General features: G+C 38.7%; 1 protein-coding gene across 2 annotated transcripts in view; it reads right to left on the reverse strand.

The window, feature by feature from the left end:
• Positions 1-248: 248 nt before the first annotated feature.
• UMAD1 (UBAP1-MVB12-associated (UMA) domain containing 1) overlaps positions 249-19,311 on the reverse strand; it is a 70,131-nt gene continuing 51,068 nt past the window's right edge. For both annotated transcript variants that reach the window (XM_042889165.1, XM_042889166.1), the window contains 2 exons: positions 17,680-17,765; positions 249-1,864 (listed from right to left, as the gene is read on the reverse strand). In XM_042889165.1, the coding sequence (XP_042745099.1) occupies positions 1,607-1,864; positions 17,680-17,765 (344 nt within the window). In that variant the 3' untranslated portion in view covers positions 249-1,606. The remainder of the gene's footprint in view (positions 1,865-17,679; positions 17,766-19,311) is intronic.

Below are 19,311 nucleotides of genomic sequence, written 5' to 3' on the forward strand. Positions count from 1 at the left end.
TTTCCTCTGAAGGGTCTGAGTACTCCCAGCTCACAGCAGCAGTGTCCTCGGAGCAGTGTATCAATACCAACCAACCACTGCACATCACCAACACAATGCACAAAATACAGCAGATGAAGGTGTCACAGTCTCACTGAATACCCTGATTCTAAAGTGACACTGAAAAGATTTTCTAAATTGAACAATTTCAAGCTCCCACGAAGTCTCAATGGTCACTGGTACAGAAAAAAAACAGGTCGAGCCAAGTATTAATTGTCACACATTATTTGACAATTATTTATTGGTATGCAGTACACTTACTTTCCCTGAAGCAAGTATTTCAGAACATTTATGAACACAACTGTTAAACACATACTAACAAATACACTTATATACATACATTAAAAAAGATTAAATCTTAAACACGAATATGTAACAGCCTAAGACATTCACAATGCAATTTTTCCATCATTTATGGTATTTATCTCAAATACCTGCAGAATGTAAGTCTGAAAAAATATATATTTTGAGCTACCACAGAGCATAAAAATATATGGAATTACCTACTAAGGTTTGGCACGATATAAATACCCCAAGAGAGAAAACAAGTGTAATCTTTTGTGCAACACAGAGCATTATTCACACAAATCAGTATTACATCAGAGAGCTGCTGCTCATACAACAGCAACTCTGGTTTTAGTTGGAAAAAACATGCTGGAAGCATGTGAGCTAGGGACACAGTGGTCTGTGAGAAAGCATGTTTAGGTACTTAGACATCTAATTTAGCTGGATAAGAAACAATGTAATGTTTTCCTGTTGTTAAACATTGCCATCTGTATCTCTGGCACACAAATTAAAAAAAGGAGGGTGTGACCATTAAAAGTACGTGTCCTGAGATTTCCTTCTTTAGGGGGCAAAGAGGTTAAAATGGAAAAGCTGATCCGTTTATAAATCAGGAACACATGTGGTAGTGAGAACAAACAGCAGCCAACAGGCAGCCTTATAGGACTTCTCCAGGCAACAGGAATGGCACAAAACGAGGGCACAAAAATACCATCCACAGGGAAGAGAGTGGAGCAACCCATGGCCACCTTTAAACTGGTAATCAATCGTACCAAGTACTCCAAATTATTTCAGCACTCAGAATTAACTCTGAGTTTCAAAACTTATCTCTTGGAAAACTCTCTGTCCAGTAGTACAAAGAAGCATGCTTTACTATTAACACTGGCTTCTATCTGCAGAAAATCAAAGGTGATCTAAAGAAACACGTATAGCAGGATCTGCGTGTTTATTACCAGAATGAAAAACAAAACAGAGCAGTTGTACTCAGACTTCATCTTTATGAAATGTTTGTGTCTACAGCCTACCTACGAGAAGCAGATACCAACATCCAGCATCAAACTGAAACAGTTCTGCTTGATTTCTTTGTAGATAAACAGAACCTTAACATAGTAAGTTACAGTCCACTTAGATCTAAGGAATATAACACAGCACTGAATAACAATCCTTTTGATCCAATGGATCTTATATCAGTGGTAGGCCCCCCCAAAAATTAAGCTGCTCAAACTAAATCTTTATCTTCACATTCAGACTTTTCCCTTGACACACAGAAAAGATCAAGAAAACATTATGGCTCACAAAGAACAGAATTTTCAAGCGTAAAGTCGTACCAAAATCTTGATAAATTGTCATTGATGTTGTAGGTGAGCAGTCGGTCAGGAACATCATTATGGGTGCCCTGCACTGCTAACACATGTGGTGCCAGGGCAAAGGGTACATCGCTTAGAAGGTCTGACATGAAAGGGCTGCTTTCCAAATTTTGGCTCCTTTCATTTCCCACCTCTGCTCTCGATAGAGTCAATTCCGATTGGTGCCCTGTATTTATCTGAAGAGAACAGAAGAACAGTAATTTAGATGCTACACATCAGGCAGATATGGCTTCCTCTCATGAAAAAACAAAACAAAACTAAAAAGTAGTTCCAGAGTTTAGTTCAGCTAGATCCGAAATAGCAAATCTTAATGCACGTTGATAGAATTCTTTGAGGTAGGTTAGTTTGAATCAAGGCTGAAAACAACAGTTTTTTTTTCTTGTTTTTTGAAAGATTATCATAATTTCTCCTATTTAATGTTACTCCGCCTTTACGAAAATCAAGGCAGATGGAACACTGTCTTCAAGTTTAGGGGAAAAGACTCTACACAGTTCCATTTATAAACTGACAAAGCTCCTTTTTGGACAGAAAGTTATGTTCCTTGTACCCTTCTATACCCTTTCAGAAGTCATCTATAAATGTAGGACTGTTTAAACAAACAACAAGAAACCCGAATTACCAGCTCCTGCTCTAGCTCTTTCAAATTACTACTGATCACGATCTCCAATTTAAAACAGAGTTGTTTCACTGACTCGTAAGGTCTGCTAACTGTGCTTTATAGAGCATTAAAAAAGCACAGTAAACAAAACTATAGCAGACAAACTAAAACCAAACGTACAAAACCCATAAAACAAAACCAACAATGAAATAAAAAAATCCTGACTTACAGAATAAGTTAAGGTAATTTATGGAAAATGCCATCAGATTGAATGGTGAACACAACAGTCTTACAAGCTTTGATACTGGCTTACCAGAATGACTTTAGTAACCATCTATCCTAAAACTTTTACCATTTTAAAAACAAAGAAAAGACTGTTTACTCTGCCTCTGAAAGTAAATCTAACTTATTCTACTATTTCTAGCAACCAAGTGCTATTCAAACTAAGAGTTCGCACACAATCTCGAAGAATAAGATGATTGTCATGGGGATTTCCATTTTATATAAGTACACATAGAAAAATATTCCAATTCAGCTCCTTCCAAAGTGCTTAACAACTCATATAAGAGCCAAAACCATTGCACGTTGATTTCTGATTGCAGTCTGGACTTCTTCCTTTCAACCCTCCATGCTCAGCACACATTCAGAAAAATCTGTGAGTAGGGAAGAGAAAGTACTGAAAAACCATAAACCGTAAGTCAGTAAGTTCAGGAAAACTCCTACAACCTCTTGTATTTGTCTCCTGTAATTAGCAGAGCTATCTGCAAATTGAAGACCAGCAGCTCTCGCTTTCAAAGGGATCTCAGCTGCTGTAGTTGATGATCAGTTAGCAACACTTAAGTCTTCCTTCTTAGTCTTCCTTCTTGTCATGGCCAAGCAAGCTTAAGGCGTTGTAACAAAACTCAAATCCATTTTTCTGATAGAGACACACTGGTTTACTAAGAACACTGTTGAACACACAGAACATTTCTTTATAACAGTAGTTATACTTACCTAAAAAAAAAAACACAACACACCAACAACAAAATCCTCCACCACACTCGAAATATGTACCTAAACTTGTAGCTGCTCAAAGTTTCAAGACATCCTATACTGTTCTGCTCTGCTCAAATCTGTTAGACTCCTTCCTGAAAGAACAAAGCTGTGGAGCTTTCACTGAGGTGCTGGTATTTGCTTCTATTACATCAGTCTCATATTCTAAAGAAGAAAGTGGAGCCAGAAAGGCCCAAATGGAAAACAGGAAAAGGTTACATCTAGGAATCAATTAAACCAGATCTTCAAAGAGCCTCCCCCACTCATGTGTTCCAGGGAAAAATGATCTCCTGCCGTCTATTCCCATAGCTTGGACAATAATTTGAAATCCCTACAATCTAATGTTTATTTTATTTGGCAAATTATGCTTTTAAGAACATCTTTTTCTGTCTTAATTGTCCTACAAGCTGGATGAACTCAATTTACAATGGAAATCAGAGAATCAGCTGGCAAATCTAACTTCAAGGAGAAAAAAATTGCACAGCGCATAAAGCATCCCACATTTTCTTCTTCTTTTCTTCTTTTTTTTGTTTTTCTTTTTGTTTCCAGAAGCCTTACAGTTGTTAGAAGGGTGCCAAATGGGAACCCCCACAACTTAGACCCCTACTGCACACAGAAACAATGTACTGATAATGACAGGACAAGAATGAGCTTCCCTCATTCTCAGCCCCGCTTCATGTTTCAATGCAAGATTGAGTAAGAAAGGATAAATTAGAAATATTTTACTCTTAAACATCATCTTACGGCGCTTAATATCTATATACTGGTTGAAAAGTTCTTTGCAGCTTATAGATGCTAATACTGATTGAATAGTCAAAACAACATCATAAACAAAGCCTGAAATGGAACATAGGATATGTAAGCCAGGAACAAAGGGGGAAAAAAAAGGCCAGTCAGTGTAACAAATGCCATAATCTGACCTCTCATTCAATAGCTTTTTGGTCTCAGTCCACCCATGCCCTCATAAGATCTTGGATGCAGTATCACAACATGAGCTCACAGCAGAAATGAGAAAAGATCTCAAGATTTCCTATTCCAGTTCCACACATCAACCACTACTATCTTTCCCAAGAAAAACAAAATTAAAACATGCCTAAAATAGTTTAAAATGTTCACATTCACAGAAAGTCGTATTTTAGACTGTCTTATTGTACTGATTCACCAACAAATTATACAATGCAAAAGATACATGACCTGGGGAGGATGGCTGTGTAATACAATGTGCAAAACCCACGGGTGATAGGAAAACTCCAGACAAAGTCAGCCTGGCCATACATCCCTGCTGCCATGCTGTTCAGAGAAGAACAGCTTAAAAATGAGAGGGAAATTAAAGTATGCCACAGAGGTGAGGGAGTGAGGCTGGCCCTTCTGCCTCCCTATCTCATTCCAAAAGTACAGCCCCAGAATGCAGAGATGAAGGCAGCAACAGAGACAGCAAGCGATACCTTGCCCTGAAAATAGGTAGCTGGAGAACTGTTATGTTTGCAGTTTTAATCCTTGAATACTGTGGATCTCATCTTTTTACCTGACGTCCAGTGTCACATGCACTATGGCAGTGTCTGTTATCTACCAGCTATCCAAACAAAAAGAAAAAAATGTTCCTCTCCTGAAAAATTCAGGGTGAATAATTATCTGAACCCTCTTACGATGATATTCAGATAATGGCTTCATGTGCAAGATGTTATCAAGCTAGATACAATTTTGCACTTCACAGAATCATAGAATCACCAAGGTTGGGAAAGATCATCCAGTCCAACCATCCACCTATCAACAATATTTCCCACTAAACCATGTCTCTCAGTGCTACATCTCCATGTTTCTTGAAAACTTCCAGGGACGGTGACTCCACCACCTCCCTGGGCAGCCTGTTCCAGCTCCTCATACTCCTTTGGAGAAATTTTCCCTAATGATCAACCTGAATTGCCCCTGGTATAACTTGATGTCATTCCCTCTCGTCCTATTGCTAGTTACATGTGAGAAGAAACTGACTCCCACCTCGCCTCAACCTCACTTCAGATAGCTGTAGAGAGCAATAAGATCACCTCTGAGCCTCTTCTCCAGACTAAATAATCCCAGTTCCTTCAGCTGCTTCTCATAAGACTTATGCTCCAGACCCTCACCAGTTTAGTTGCCCATCCAGGGCACGATTTTCTAATTATAAAGACAGCCACTCCAGTTAAAAGTCTTCAGTACAGCCAACCCGACCAGCAGGCTTTTACAGCATCTGTGGTAACAAAACAATGAACTGGACGCTCCCGTAGAGAACATCAGGCACCCACCAAGGCTAAAATTGCCCAAGCTGGTTAGAATGCAAACACCAGCACAAAGCCACGCTGCATAACCAAAAGTCAAGGTTATGAAATGGCTCATGTTTTCATGCATGCATTCCTCAAGCACATATAGAACTGCAAGTCCTAGAGAATTTGATATCCCACATTAGTCACACTGGTTTCTGCTTAAACGTCTAATTTATTTATCCCAAATACAATCCATTCAGAGCGTATTCTCTGGACATTAGCTAAATAAAGCACTGCCAAATGCTATGACACACAATCCCACTATGAGAAATATTAATTGAATGCACTTAGAATATCATCAAACAATTTACATTTCAGCAAGCACCAGGGAGTTGAAAAATCAGTTAAAATTACAGAAGGTATAGTGCTCAGATTCAATTCCAATAAGCAAGGTGCTCTCTTCACTCTTGGCTTGGAATCCAAATGAAGAGGGGATAAAAGAAACTGTGTGTAAACATACATGGTAGTTGGCTACCAGATACCAACTGTGCTATGACAGCAATGGCACTGTATGTTATTTCAAAACTAACAAAGTATAAAATTATTCTCTAAAGCAAATTCCTCATCTTATGCTCTTATACTGTTACTTTTCATGTTCCTCAGATGCATTTAAAAACACCCAATTTGCTGCAGCTACGTGTGCTAACGACAAAGTCTGCCAAGGAGTCTCGTAAGAAAAAAAATTCATGGTTTGCAGTGTACTTGGAAACCAGATTTACATTGCTCTGAAGAAGAATCAAAGATCAGTGCTAGCATTATTATTATCCACATTATTGAACAAGCTTTTCTACCAAGAAATGATTTACCTCAAGAAATTTGTACTTTCTGTAACAGAGGCTTTTTTCTTTTTTTTTTCCCCAGAAGCAGATCCATTTCCCTTAAAAAGCCAGCCGTAAGAAACGTAAGAAACAGGTTCCATATTCCAAGCTGTCTAGTAAATATTCAGCAATATCGTAACTCTGCAAAAGACAGAGACTGATAACACTGCTGCTGATACAGAAATATTTTCTTCAATTCAGGCAATTTTGCAGTATTAGGGCAAATAGTGTATCCTAATGCATCTTCAAACTTCGGTAGCTCTGACGTATCAAGAAGCAGAGATTGTCTTAGTGGATCGTTCTTCCAATTGTGTCTCAATTGATGCTTTTATGATATTCATTGGGCCTTTTTAGAAAATCTGTAGGGATTCCAGAGGCATCACCACTAATGACAATGAATGGCTTTGCCATTACTTTTTGTATTTGAAAAGAGAAGCAGGTGGGAAAATAAAAAAACACTTGAAAGGCTTGTTTGCACTTTGTATTCAGAAGTTTAAGCTTGAAATAAAGGACAGGAGGGGTGAAAAAAGTGTACATGACATCATAGTTTCTAATGTCACAAGAACGCAAACCTGAACACAGGAACAAAAAACCCCACACCCTGCACACCAGTAAGTTTGCGGCCTATGTCTTCACAGAGCATACACAGACCAGTAAAACAGGAACACCACTGAAATGGCACAGAAACCTCATGTGAATCTTGAGAGCTGAACAGCTTGAAGGTTTAATGGGCTGTTGTGCTGTTTCTACTATGGGACAACAGAAGTAGATAGAGGGAAGAGTTCAGGACACCTCACACTGGCTGCAATACCATAATGCCTGGTGTTGGCAACGGTCAGAGAATTTCTTAAGAGGAATGCAGGCATAACCATAATGCTAGTGGCCGTCTGGCACACAGAGCCAGGATGGAGTTCTCTCAGAGGCTTTTAGAGCTATGGTTGCTGTCAATGGAAATCAGCTTCCCCGGTCGGTTTGGGCTCTTGTTTCCCAACTTTTTATAACTCCCATTCTGTAACACAGCACTGAGCTGTTTGTCCTAAAGAGCTGCTGCAAAGTTCTTGTTATGAGCCTGCCCCAGCCTGAGCATTCAGTGTTTAATAAGTGTTCCTTGTCCCTTCCAACAGCTAGAAATGATAAACAGAGAAAGCACTGCGGGACTGCTATCTGAACTGCTGATATCCTGAATGTTCCATGGTTAAGATACATTAGTTTAATGGTCCTGGTAAATACTAGAGATGCTTGTGGGTTTTATTTATTAAATACCTGTAAAATGCAATTTCACCCTGGAAAGTATTTTTAAGTACCACAAATGACTGCAAATCTGGTGTGTAACTACCTCATTTACTCATGCTAGAGGAAAAACACTGTTTTCTTAGTTAACAGTTTTGCAAAGTTCAACTGAAACAAGATTGAGCTTCTGTTTTACTCGACTTCCTAAAATGCTGATTCAACAAAAGAAAGCTGTCTCAATGTCTTAATTTCCAAACATAACTACAATATTTGTGTCATAGGAATTTGGAGTACCTAAACTTCTAAAATGAATATACCTAGATTTCTTTACACCTAAACACCATCAAACTGTATAAACCAAAAAGGCAGAACTGCAAAGGTCCCAAACCAATAACTGATCTAAATAAGAGATGGCTCTGCTCTGAGCTCTGCCATAGACTTGGAGCTCTGCCACTCAGCATAGAAAAATGTCATGTAGTCAAAGAAGCCTGATCTTCAGCTGAGCATTACGAGAGGTTTGCAATATCAGGCACAAAAGCTTTAAGCCCTGCACTAGTGAGGTAGGGCCCTAATTTCTTTTTTCTTTAATAGAATTCATTTTCTTTTACCCCTTTCCTGGAGCCAGGGGCATTCTTGCACACAAATGATTTTGCCAACAATAAGACATCAGAAATCAGTCTATCTGGGAGCAGTTTGGCACTATATCATGAGATCCTTCTAAAGCAATATCTTTTATGATAAATTCTTTGAACAATTATAGTTGCTCTGGAAGCAGAACGTCATTCCTGTCCTTATCCCTCCTTTTATCCCAGCCCATTCTAGCACTCTGTGCTACTTCAGTATGCTTATGGGCTTTTATGCCCCTCAGAGCAGGGTTCCTGCTCCTGCTGCCTCCCCAGTGCCTCTAAGTGCTCAGGGCACTGTCCTATCAGGTGGATTTTGAACATTTCCCCCCCAACGGGAGCGCTGTGATAAGAATGATCTTAGAAGTGAGAGTGGTTCAGCCTATCAAGTTCCCCTGTTCCTATGAAGCAGCACACAAGCTATTCATAGCAAGGATCTCACACAGCACAATAAGCAACACCAACAATATTCAGCGTGCCGTGATTGTGCCGGTGCCAGGAAATGCTGCTAACTGGGCCAGATCGTGGCTGTATTTTTTTCTCTGTAGTGTGTATGCTGAAAGATTAAAAAGGTCATGAAAATTACTACAGTGAGTAAACGGTGAGCCAGAAGAACTGTGATTGAAAATACAGGCGGCTCTAAGCACCCAGCAGTGCATCCCACAGCCACAAATCTGAAGTGAAGGACAATATCTGAAGTGAAGGACTTGGGGGTTGGACTCGATGATCTCTGGAGGTCCCTTCCAACCCCTACAATTCTGTGATTCTGTGATTCTGTAATATGCTGCAACGCAAACAGAGGAGGATGATAAATGCTGATGAGGGATTTCTTCTGCGACTTCAGTGCAAAGGCACAAAAAACTCAGATTTATTTTGTTACCCTCGTTCCTGACGTAATACTAACCTCATACTAACTACTAAAATGCAGTCATCTGCTGAAGCAACTGAACCATGAATGAGTACTTTGTATGTGGGGAATAATTTCTAAGTAACTGGAATGCAAATATTCCTCTAAAAATACTCTTTTAGTGAAGCTGAAATGAGGAGCAAAGGTTGTGTTTTAACTGTTCATTTCTTCATATCTTCTCAAGATATATTGATTTTTCTATAAAACTGATTGCATATTTAAGCAAACAGTATTTAAATAATGAGTTTAAAGTTAGCAGCTACGTTCAATCTCTGTGGTTAATGACAGGATCTGAGTTTCTCCACATTGCTCTAGGTAAAAAAAAAATTCTGAAGACTTTTTGGGCAGCTGATGTCTGACCAAAAGAAGCAGATGGAGTCCCTGCCTCCATGACTTTATCTCTTGTTCCCAATCCCTGCAACAGCAGAAGCTCCAGAATGGCAAGCTAGAATTACAGGAGAAAGATAAATTTCCTCTGAAATAGCACATGGTCATGGAGCAGAGCCTCTAAAAAGGAGTGACAATGCTGCATTTTGCTACATTATTGCATGTGTATGAAAATGCAAGGACTGGAAAGAGTAAGGAAGAACTCTACCTGAGAAAAGAATGTAGAAAAGTTAATTAAAAATAAAAGGTTAGTAAGAAAATATTTAGCAAGCACGGTTTCACTAAAGAAGTCAGTAATTTTGCCAGCAAAGTGAACCAAGAAGGAAAAGCTGCCGAAATCAGAAGTTACAATGATGTTTTCATTTCAGAAGAAAAGTAAATCTCTCCATGAGTCTAGACAACGGCATGCCTCCCTACAAGGTAAATATCAATGAGAGGGAAAATACATGTAGGTAACTGGCATCTACAACAAGAGGAAAGAGAAAGGCAATGACCTTGAATTTGGCTTTCTGAAATTACTAACTGTCCATAGTGATTACAGAAAAAGATTAGTAATTTGAGCCCACGGGAAGGCTTCTCCAGCGTAACTGCAAGTCCTGTTATCTGTGGTCCGTCCTCAAGTTCTGTAAGACAGCTGATCCCCTAGGTCTTCTCACCAGCATCTCTCCTCAGTTTTAAGGCATTTCAGGCAGATATACTGTGCAGTACTGTACTAAGGGCTTTACTCCAAGGTTTTTATCCTGAGGTATAAAATCAGTGTTTGTGGCAAGTCTAGCAATATATTGCAGCTAAAAATTAAAAATATTCCAATGCTAAAAAAATGGCCAAGTATCTACTAATGCAACTTTCTACCTGGTCTCCCTACAGAGATTCAAGCCAATAGAGAAAGGAAGGATGGATATCTGCCTGTAAGTTATGCCATGCACAGTGTGTAATGGTAGCACTTGTCAAGAGCACCTTCTGCACAGAGAGGGCTTATCCAAAATCAGAGCTCACAAAACAACAAAGTTGTCCTCAGCACCTACTGCTTAGGCTTTTGTGACACATGGATGAGAGCAAGATGATTTTCACAGAAGAGGAATAAATAAGACAAAAAGAAACAATTACTGGTCATTTCTTTCAGCTCTGTGGACCTTGTGGTTCTCTGTAAAAGGAAGATAACTGGACCACAGTGAAAAGAAAGGGCAATTTTTCAATACTTAAAATAGATTCATTTTTATCAAGCATTGACAAAAATTGCATTGTGACACTAGAAAAATATTCTAAACATTTATGATCATGTGGAATCAAACAAAAAATTGCAAACAAGCCCATTTTATCTTCATATATAATTAAAAAGCACTTCAAGACAAATTTTGCTATGAGCTACCCAGTGGAGAGTCTTTTTAAATTCCAATACAGTGAAGGAGTGGTGAAGTTTTGAGAGAAACTTTTTAAGGTACAAATTAAAGCAAAGGCACGCTGTGGCGGAAGGATCAAATCACATTGATGGAAATTACACAAAAACATATTCCTGTATTATCAATACTTGCATTTTGGACTGAAATAGGGCAGTTTTCACATCATTTTTTCCTTTACTTTAAAACAGACTGGTTACTGCTGGTTTTTGTTTTATTTATTTTTTCCCTGATAGTGGCAGAGAAACTAAACTAAGGACACTGCTACTTTCCTTACTTGACGTTTAGAGTAATTATTAATAAGCTGACCCATACTGTGGTCTTTCAGCCACCATTTTGCGCTAATGCATCACACTGTAAATATCACACTTCCATCAGGCTGTGTTAGCACATTGTTTCATCAAGTGATGTATGATCTAAAATGTATTTTAGATCAATTTTAATATTTTGAAAGCCCAGAAGGGTTACTCCCAGAGGCAGGATGACTGACCAATCAATGCGTTGACAGCAGCAAAGTGAACCAGCATTACTGGCTTTTAGTCCAACCGCATGCGTTTGGGCAAGAGATACAGGATAAGCAATTGTTTCATCTAGGGATTAAGTTAGTCAGAAGATTTCAAAATTAGACAAAGCCTGAAAATGTGAACCATCTGGGCATCCAATTTTAGCATCTCCTTTACAACTAATAATCCAATGTAACTGAATGAGCATGCAAATACAGTAAGCGTACAATGAATCTCTGCCCAAACTAAATAGCAAGGTATGCAAACTGTGTTTCTGCATACACGTGCCTTGGTCATCATATGGAGCATATGTACCTAGCTCTCACAAATGCAGAGGCTGCCAATCAGGACAATTTTACTATTTTATTAACTTCTACATGTGGGTGTATATGGTGCTCATTATAGATTTTCGTTGTTTAGTACCTAACACGGCTGTGTGCCATTCTTTCCCTCCAGGAGGCAGTTCTCCCTCCTGTTGCACAAATCCCACCGATGGGCAGATCAATCCCATCCCAGCTCCCAGTTCCAGCATGGCAGTGGGGATCCCAAATGTCTCTGCTGGGGCTGTGCTCCAAGTTACAAGTGTATTCTAACCACACAGAATGTTCAAAGCTTCTTTTGAAAAGAATGTTAAGCATCCTCAGTTCTTGTCACAATGAAACCTCAACATAAGTTAAACAAAGGGACTACATTACAAGTAGCACTAACTTGCAAAGTACCACAGAAAAGTGTTTTGTAATAAAGCTGCATTACTTTTTTTTTTTTTTAAATGAGAGGAAGCTGGTGGCAGCCACGTTAATTCACACCTCTCCATTCCCAATCCAGTTCCCTAGATCTAAAAATATAATACTACCCTTTAAAAAAAAGGACACTGACATCATTCTTGACATTACTATAATTACTACAGATCTGAAGTAACCTCCAATGTCTATGATGATATACAGATGAGTTTAACTAATCACTTTAGGATTGAAAAAACTCCTAGAAGGCGGTACTCTTCTAACACATGACCAGCTTTTACTGGTTGACTCTAGGTCACTAGATCATGAGAGTTTATAAAACACTGCTTGTGAAGCCACAGTAACTTATCCTTTGTAATGTGCAGAAGCAGACTTTCTTATGGATGATCGTACTGCTTAAATTTTATGCATGCATGTATACATAATACATTTATACATAACACGTACACACCCACACACCTGCACCCCCCAGGTTGCCCACCTGTGGATGGCAAGCAGAAGTCCCCTGGTCAGTATGTTCCGGAGATCTTCCTAGTATGAGAAGACCCCTTAGATATTTTGATTATCAAACAGGCAGCAATACAAACAATGTAATTAAGCTTTATGAAGTACAGATGCTATTAGAGTGTAAAAGCTGGTTTTTAGCTGACTTTGCTGTTTACCTTCTTTCCCAGTAAGATCTCAACCACGTAGTGTGACTTCCTTATCATACAGTAGCTCTGCTTTGAAGGGATTCTCAATCTGTGTCTGCACAGTAAATGTAAGTCCTCCAGCTGTGTATCATACATGCATGGAATGGAGGGAGCTACGAACGATGATGTTCATTGCAAAGCATCAACACTGAAAACGATTAATCTCTTCAAAAGTTTGTAAAAACTTCACTTCCTATAGCTAAAACTCATACACAAGAGTCGAGTAAAGCAGATCTTTCTTCTGAAGGCACCAGCATTCAGAGAAAAGTATGCGCTTGATGACCTGATGTTACAGTCTTATTCCAGTCCCTCCTAAGAGTGGATAATTTCATTAAGTGATTACTGCTTACGTGCCCAATTAAGAGAGAAAATATGAACCAACACACTTTAAGGGCTTTATAGACGAAGAAGAAATACTTGTAGTTAATACGACATATGACAAGCAATTAATCTAACCAGGACACAGCTAGAATCCCAGCTTAAGAAGGCTTTCTTTTTTTTTTCTCTCTCTTTTTTTTTTTCTTGTTTTAATAACATTTTTTATAAACATTAGCATTTGTCAGAGTGGAGCAGACTAACCACAAACACTGGCCAATAATTGTAATGATTTTGATATATCAACCACTTTCTCTAAAGCAAATGTGGGGAATTTAAAATGATGCAGTAAAACTGACCCAGAACATCCATTTTGAGCCTTTAAATGCAGGAACTCTGAACGGAAAACTAAGAGCTGGGTGACTAAATGAAGGCACAATCAGTAATACCTCGTTTTCTGCTAACTTGTAAAAATATTCACGACAGCCAGGGTTTAGTAAAAACTGGACAATACAAGGTCTGGAAGAATGAATTAGTATACACATATATTAAAAAGGAAAAGAAGGTAACATTAGCATTATTCGTATCCTGGAATTATATCAGACAATTGCCAGGTGATCTGCTCTAAAGGAGATCTTAAAAGTCTAACACATTCAGCAAGACTTGCTATTTCTTCAGAACAGCAAAAGTAACAATAAATTCTTTTCTGTTCACTTTTTTACTGTGCGCTCAAGCTCCACTATCTCTTCCTTGACATTTTATATCTTCTGTCTTCCCCATTGACAAATACAGCCAAAGAAATTGCTATTTACAGTTATGTAGAATCCTTAAATAGCAGAGCTTTAAAAGGGATCAATGTAATGAGGATATTATCTGCAAATTCTGATACAAAAGTTTGGTTTTTTTTCTAATTTATTTGGGAACTCAGCCAAAACAGTGCACTGTGCAGTGTCTCCGTGCAAAAAGCCATGGATAATTGTAAATTTACTTCAGGAAACATGGCCCTTCTATCTGCTACATTCCCAGTTTGTAATATTAAATTATGCCAAGAAAGATCACAAGAGCTATAACAGAATGACTGCAATTCATAACAAAGGCTATGTCCTATGAAGATAAGTATCACAGCAAGGTATATAATTAAGAGTGGCTATAACAACAACATATAAATTAGGTACTTATGGATTAAGCAATCCCTTGGAGGATTCTCTCTTGCCCTAGAAAGCGTGTAACAAGCTCCTTAGATAGAAGGCAATAGCAATTGAGTATCTAAAGGAGAAATAGGGCTATAAAATAAACCAAAATCCAACACGCAATAAGAGAAAAAAATCTTAATTCACAATCTAAATGCAGCTCTCATTTTTGGTGGTTTATTTTAATACACTTACTGGTATGGTTTCCACCCATTAAATCTGCTGACATGTGTTGGCTAAAGAGCGTACGTCAGATTATCCAGAAGTGCCATATCAAATAAACATGAACTGCTTCTTAAGGTGACAGTAGGGAGATGCAAAACACTGCAACTATTATCAGATTTTTTTCTTTCTTGCATCAATGTAATAATCCCAGGTGCCCTGCACACCAGACATGCAATAATCTTCATAAATCCTAATTCACAGCTATACCATCTGTCAAAAATATTTTTCATGTCTCCTAATAGACACGCTATATAATTGCTCTCACAGTAGGACAAAAACACACGGTTGCACTAATTTGCTCTACCAGTGGAACAGCTCATTACAAAAAATAACCCCATCACATTACGGGGGCTTCTAGCACTCTGCATATACAAACCTATACACTTCCATTTGGTTACTTTCTGTAACCTTGAATTCCCAATGAAAGCAGATAAAGATTGAATTATCTGGAATGGAAAACCCACAAGCATGAAAAAACCAATCCATAATCTCTCTATCGTGATGGTGTTGCAGTTACAACTAGATGCTTTGCGTTTCACTGTCACAAAGAGACAAATCTAAGTTCCCAGTCCTGCAGAGCACTGAGCACTTTGGCCCACATCCAGAAAAGCACTTAAACATGCATGCAACTTGTAGTCCACAAGCCTGAAGCAGCTTCTGTGGGATGGCACATGCTAATGGGGATGGTGCACACCTGTGGGTGCTGTGTGCTTGACTGTGCCCAGAGCACTCATTACCCGGCCTGACCTCCAAGTTCCCTAGGATTAAGTGGGCATCAGAACCCTTGCAAGCTGGTGATGGAGAAGATGCTTTACGTGGGACTCTTCACAGCAGGAGATTCCGTCTCCACTGTATAGCAGAGTGAAGCTGGTCAGTGAAAACACCAACGAGGCTGTAGATACCTGCAGTTCCTCTAACAGCACCACACGCAACATGGAAACCTCACAAAACAACGCAGATTGCAGGGACTGCCACTGCTACAGGAGCTTCTGTTAAATGTTGCAAGTTGCAGCAAAACAGTCTTGTCTCAAGATTTAATTTGTGCATTAGTTTTATATAAATACAGCAACACTGCACAAACGTATGTACTTGAGAATTCAATAGCTGTGCAAAAAATGAATCCAGTAGTACCTAAATGGGAAATTCCAAGGACTACAATGGTTACAAAAACATACTCCAGAAAACATGTTCTTCAAAAATCAAACGCAACCTCATTTCCTTTTCAGATAAGGAAGTGACCCATAAACAAAGCATGACTTTATTCTTTAAATCATATTTCTAAAAGAACCTATTCATGTTCCACAAAGTCAACACCTATTAAGTTGTCAAATGTATAATGTGTTAAAACAGAAGCAAATTTCCAGCAACTTTACTGTTCAACTATGCATGGAAAATATCTGGTATTACATTGCAGCTTAACAAATCTATTTCAACGTACTGTACTATGTTTCTGAAGTATTCTTGTTTTAATGATAACAAGCTTATTATTTCAATTAATGTCCCACGCCTCTAGGACATACTGAGTATATAAAAACACTTTTCCAGTTTTCTTAAATTGGTAGATTTCTCCCACAAATTTATAAAAATACACTCACTGCTGTAAACAGAAATATTGCTTTCCTAACAGCCAAAACTATCAATTTCATTTCCATGGTCTCTATTCAATTTGAGAAATTGAGAACTCCTCCAAGTAAACATGAAGTTCAAACACATGAAATCCACAGACTGGAATTAAAATGCTGTCTCTCAATTTAACTGGCATTGATTTATACAAGCATTTTGGTGACATGTAAGCCTTTCAATATAAAAAATAAATATTTATTCTATTTTCATGGTAACACTTGCTATTTTATTTTGAAAACTGCTTCTTTCCTCTAACTCGTAAGCATGCAGTTCCTACTCTGAAGCTCCACAGAAGTGCAGTCACTGGCAGCTCACAACATCTAGTGAGAACACCACAATAAGGGAAACTATGTCTGTGCAGTCAGTAACCACAATACCATGGCATTCTACCATCTCAAAATGGCAAAACACTTTGCTCAGATGTCCCTGGATTCAGAAATCAGACTAAAGTTTTGCTATTAACTTGAGCTGATTTATAATCCTATGTTATCAAAAGGCAAAGCTTTCACGGATGGTGAAAGAAAAAATTCCATATAAGGCACAGTTTTTAATTAAAAATTAAAAATGAAAATCTAGAGTGCACCCCCACAGGCATTGCCCAATCTTAGATTAGCAACAGTGACACACACACCTCTGATACTCCAAAGGCTTACAAGGGCTTAGCAGTAATAAATGCTACAATGGTGCTGGGATGAGAGAGAGATATGGTTAGTTCTGATATGAGAAAGAGACAGGGAAATAATGGATTAAGGGGAAAAAACAGTGCCACAAAAACAACAAAAAATAAAGTGAAATGTTATCTTGTAAATGTCTAAGATTATGTAGCAATGGAAAACAGGCTCATGCTTATTGCAAAAGCACTTTTAAAGCAGAAAAAAATGCGTGTAGGCTATATGCTGAAATCTTTTGGAAAGGTATACATAGATTAAATATTAAATAAACAAGAGGACGTTCATATTTACAGTCACACAGCACTGAAACAGAAAGCAAACACAGTGAAGAAAGTCCATTATACTCACACGTTTACAACACGTGAGTTACAAAGGTGGCTGTGGAAATAACTTATGTAAAAGTCTGACATTTTCCATCACTGCACTAATACTTGTACACAATTCACTAACACCCTAGCCACAGTTCCACTGTTGCAAATCTCAAGTATAAAAACAAGATACACAGCAATAACCACACAGTCCAGCCTTATACCTGCATTTTTTTCCATTCAATATTGGTGGTCATAATAGTATTACCATCTAAATTTTAATAATGCTTCTTTTATGATGGATGGCAAGAAAGGCTGAGTAAGCACTTAATCAACATATATCAACATGCTGAAACCTTCTACAGCACACTCACACTTCTCACATGAGCTGCTATCAAAGCTTCTTCATGCATGAGTAAAGTAGCAGTCTCCTACCTGTGGAGGCTGGTTGTACACTGGTCTGGTCTCAGGAAATGAAGCTTTGTCCTTTGCCTCTCTATTTTGGTCATCAGCTGTGTCACCTATCAAAGTCAGAAAATACCTATTAAGTCACTAAAATCCTTCATCTTAGGGAGGAAGAAAACATCTTAAGTCTTCCTAAAATCAAATTGCACAATTTCTTTAGAAAGGGAGAACTCTGTTGCCCAAGTTACATTTTACACTGAACACAAGCATTGAGAAGCAGTCTCTAAAAACTGCGCGTAAATATGTCTCTAACAGTTAAAGTGACAGTTACAGAGAAACAAAGAAAAAGAAAGAAAGGGAGCAGGGCTTTTCTTTTTGAAGACTTCAGGACCATTAAGTCCTAACAGTGGCAACACCTCAAGCAGAGGAGACATAGCAGTGGGAGGATCTGGTGTAATGGCCACAGCTGAGCATGTGTCAGTTATGTTTCAGGCCCAGGTCAAACTAGGACACGTGTGGCCACTCCATTCTCATGTACAACCTAGGCTCTGCACAGGGCATATCTGAGCACGAGTGCCGAAACAGAGGTGTAACGCATGCAGAGCATATGCAGATCCCTAGTTTTGTCCATCCAGGAAAATTACTGGGGGACAGGCTGGCCACTACTTTTCCGCCACAGCACGGACATGGCTACCTCTGCCCAGGATGGTACTGACAACACAGATACCAGTTTACTTAAAAAACTGCAGCTGGTGCCAATCTCAGATGAGCAGATCTCAGCAATAAACTAGTGACAGAGTAATTAAGTGGTATTAGAGAGAGAAGTAACATCAGTAACTTTTTCAAAAATGTGAAGGTAGTAAAACAAATCTACCAATAAAAAAAACAACCCAAACCAACCCACTCAGTCTATCTTCTGTAATTGTCTTTGTCTGAGAGAGGCTGTACAAGAAACTGTGAAGATCCTGTGGTTTATCTCCTTATGCTGTTAGTGCTACTCAGCAAATAGTTTGTAAGAAACAACGTAGAGAGATGAAAATAATTCAGCTGCATAATTCTGGTTTTGTTTTTATTTGAACGGATGGTGCTTTCTGCAGCAGATTATTTTGAAAGCCTGCATTCTTAAAAAGAGTCCTGCAGCCACAGTTCTAAATGAAAAGGTTCACGTTACTTTAGTTTTACTCCTTTGGTAAGCCTGTGCTTGTGGCTTTGCTAGAAGCAGGGCACCTGGAAGAGCCCATAAGGACAGCGGCCAGCTTCTGCCCATGCCCAATGAGCCTGGAAGCTGGTGGCACCTGGGGCCATGCAGCCTTGCACCAAGCTGTCATACACCCCAAAGGACCCTTGGGTACATTGCAGTACCTAGTAAAATATCTTATAAAAACAAGTAGAGATATTTAGTCATTGGGTATGCTTTTAATGCGTTTTAATAACTGTAGGTCACTAGTCCATACTAGCTCCATTAATGTCTAGGCTTGTCACAGTCCTTTCTGGAACTGAAAAATGCTTCTTGGTAAACTGGTAATTCTCTATATAAAATACTCCAAAGTATTCACATTCACATCATCTATTCTAAAAAAGAAAGGGAGTGGGAGGAGTGGAAAAAAAGAGAACAAAGGAGATTAGGAGTCAGTTCATCTGCACTTCTTCCCCACAGTACTC

Source organism: Lagopus leucura, unplaced genomic scaffold (genome assembly GCF_019238085.1).
Source record: "Lagopus leucura isolate 7727_CA_CO unplaced genomic scaffold, USGS_WTPT01 Super-Scaffold_100157, whole genome shotgun sequence".
Classification (NCBI taxonomy): domain Eukaryota; kingdom Metazoa; phylum Chordata; class Aves; order Galliformes; family Phasianidae; genus Lagopus; species Lagopus leucura.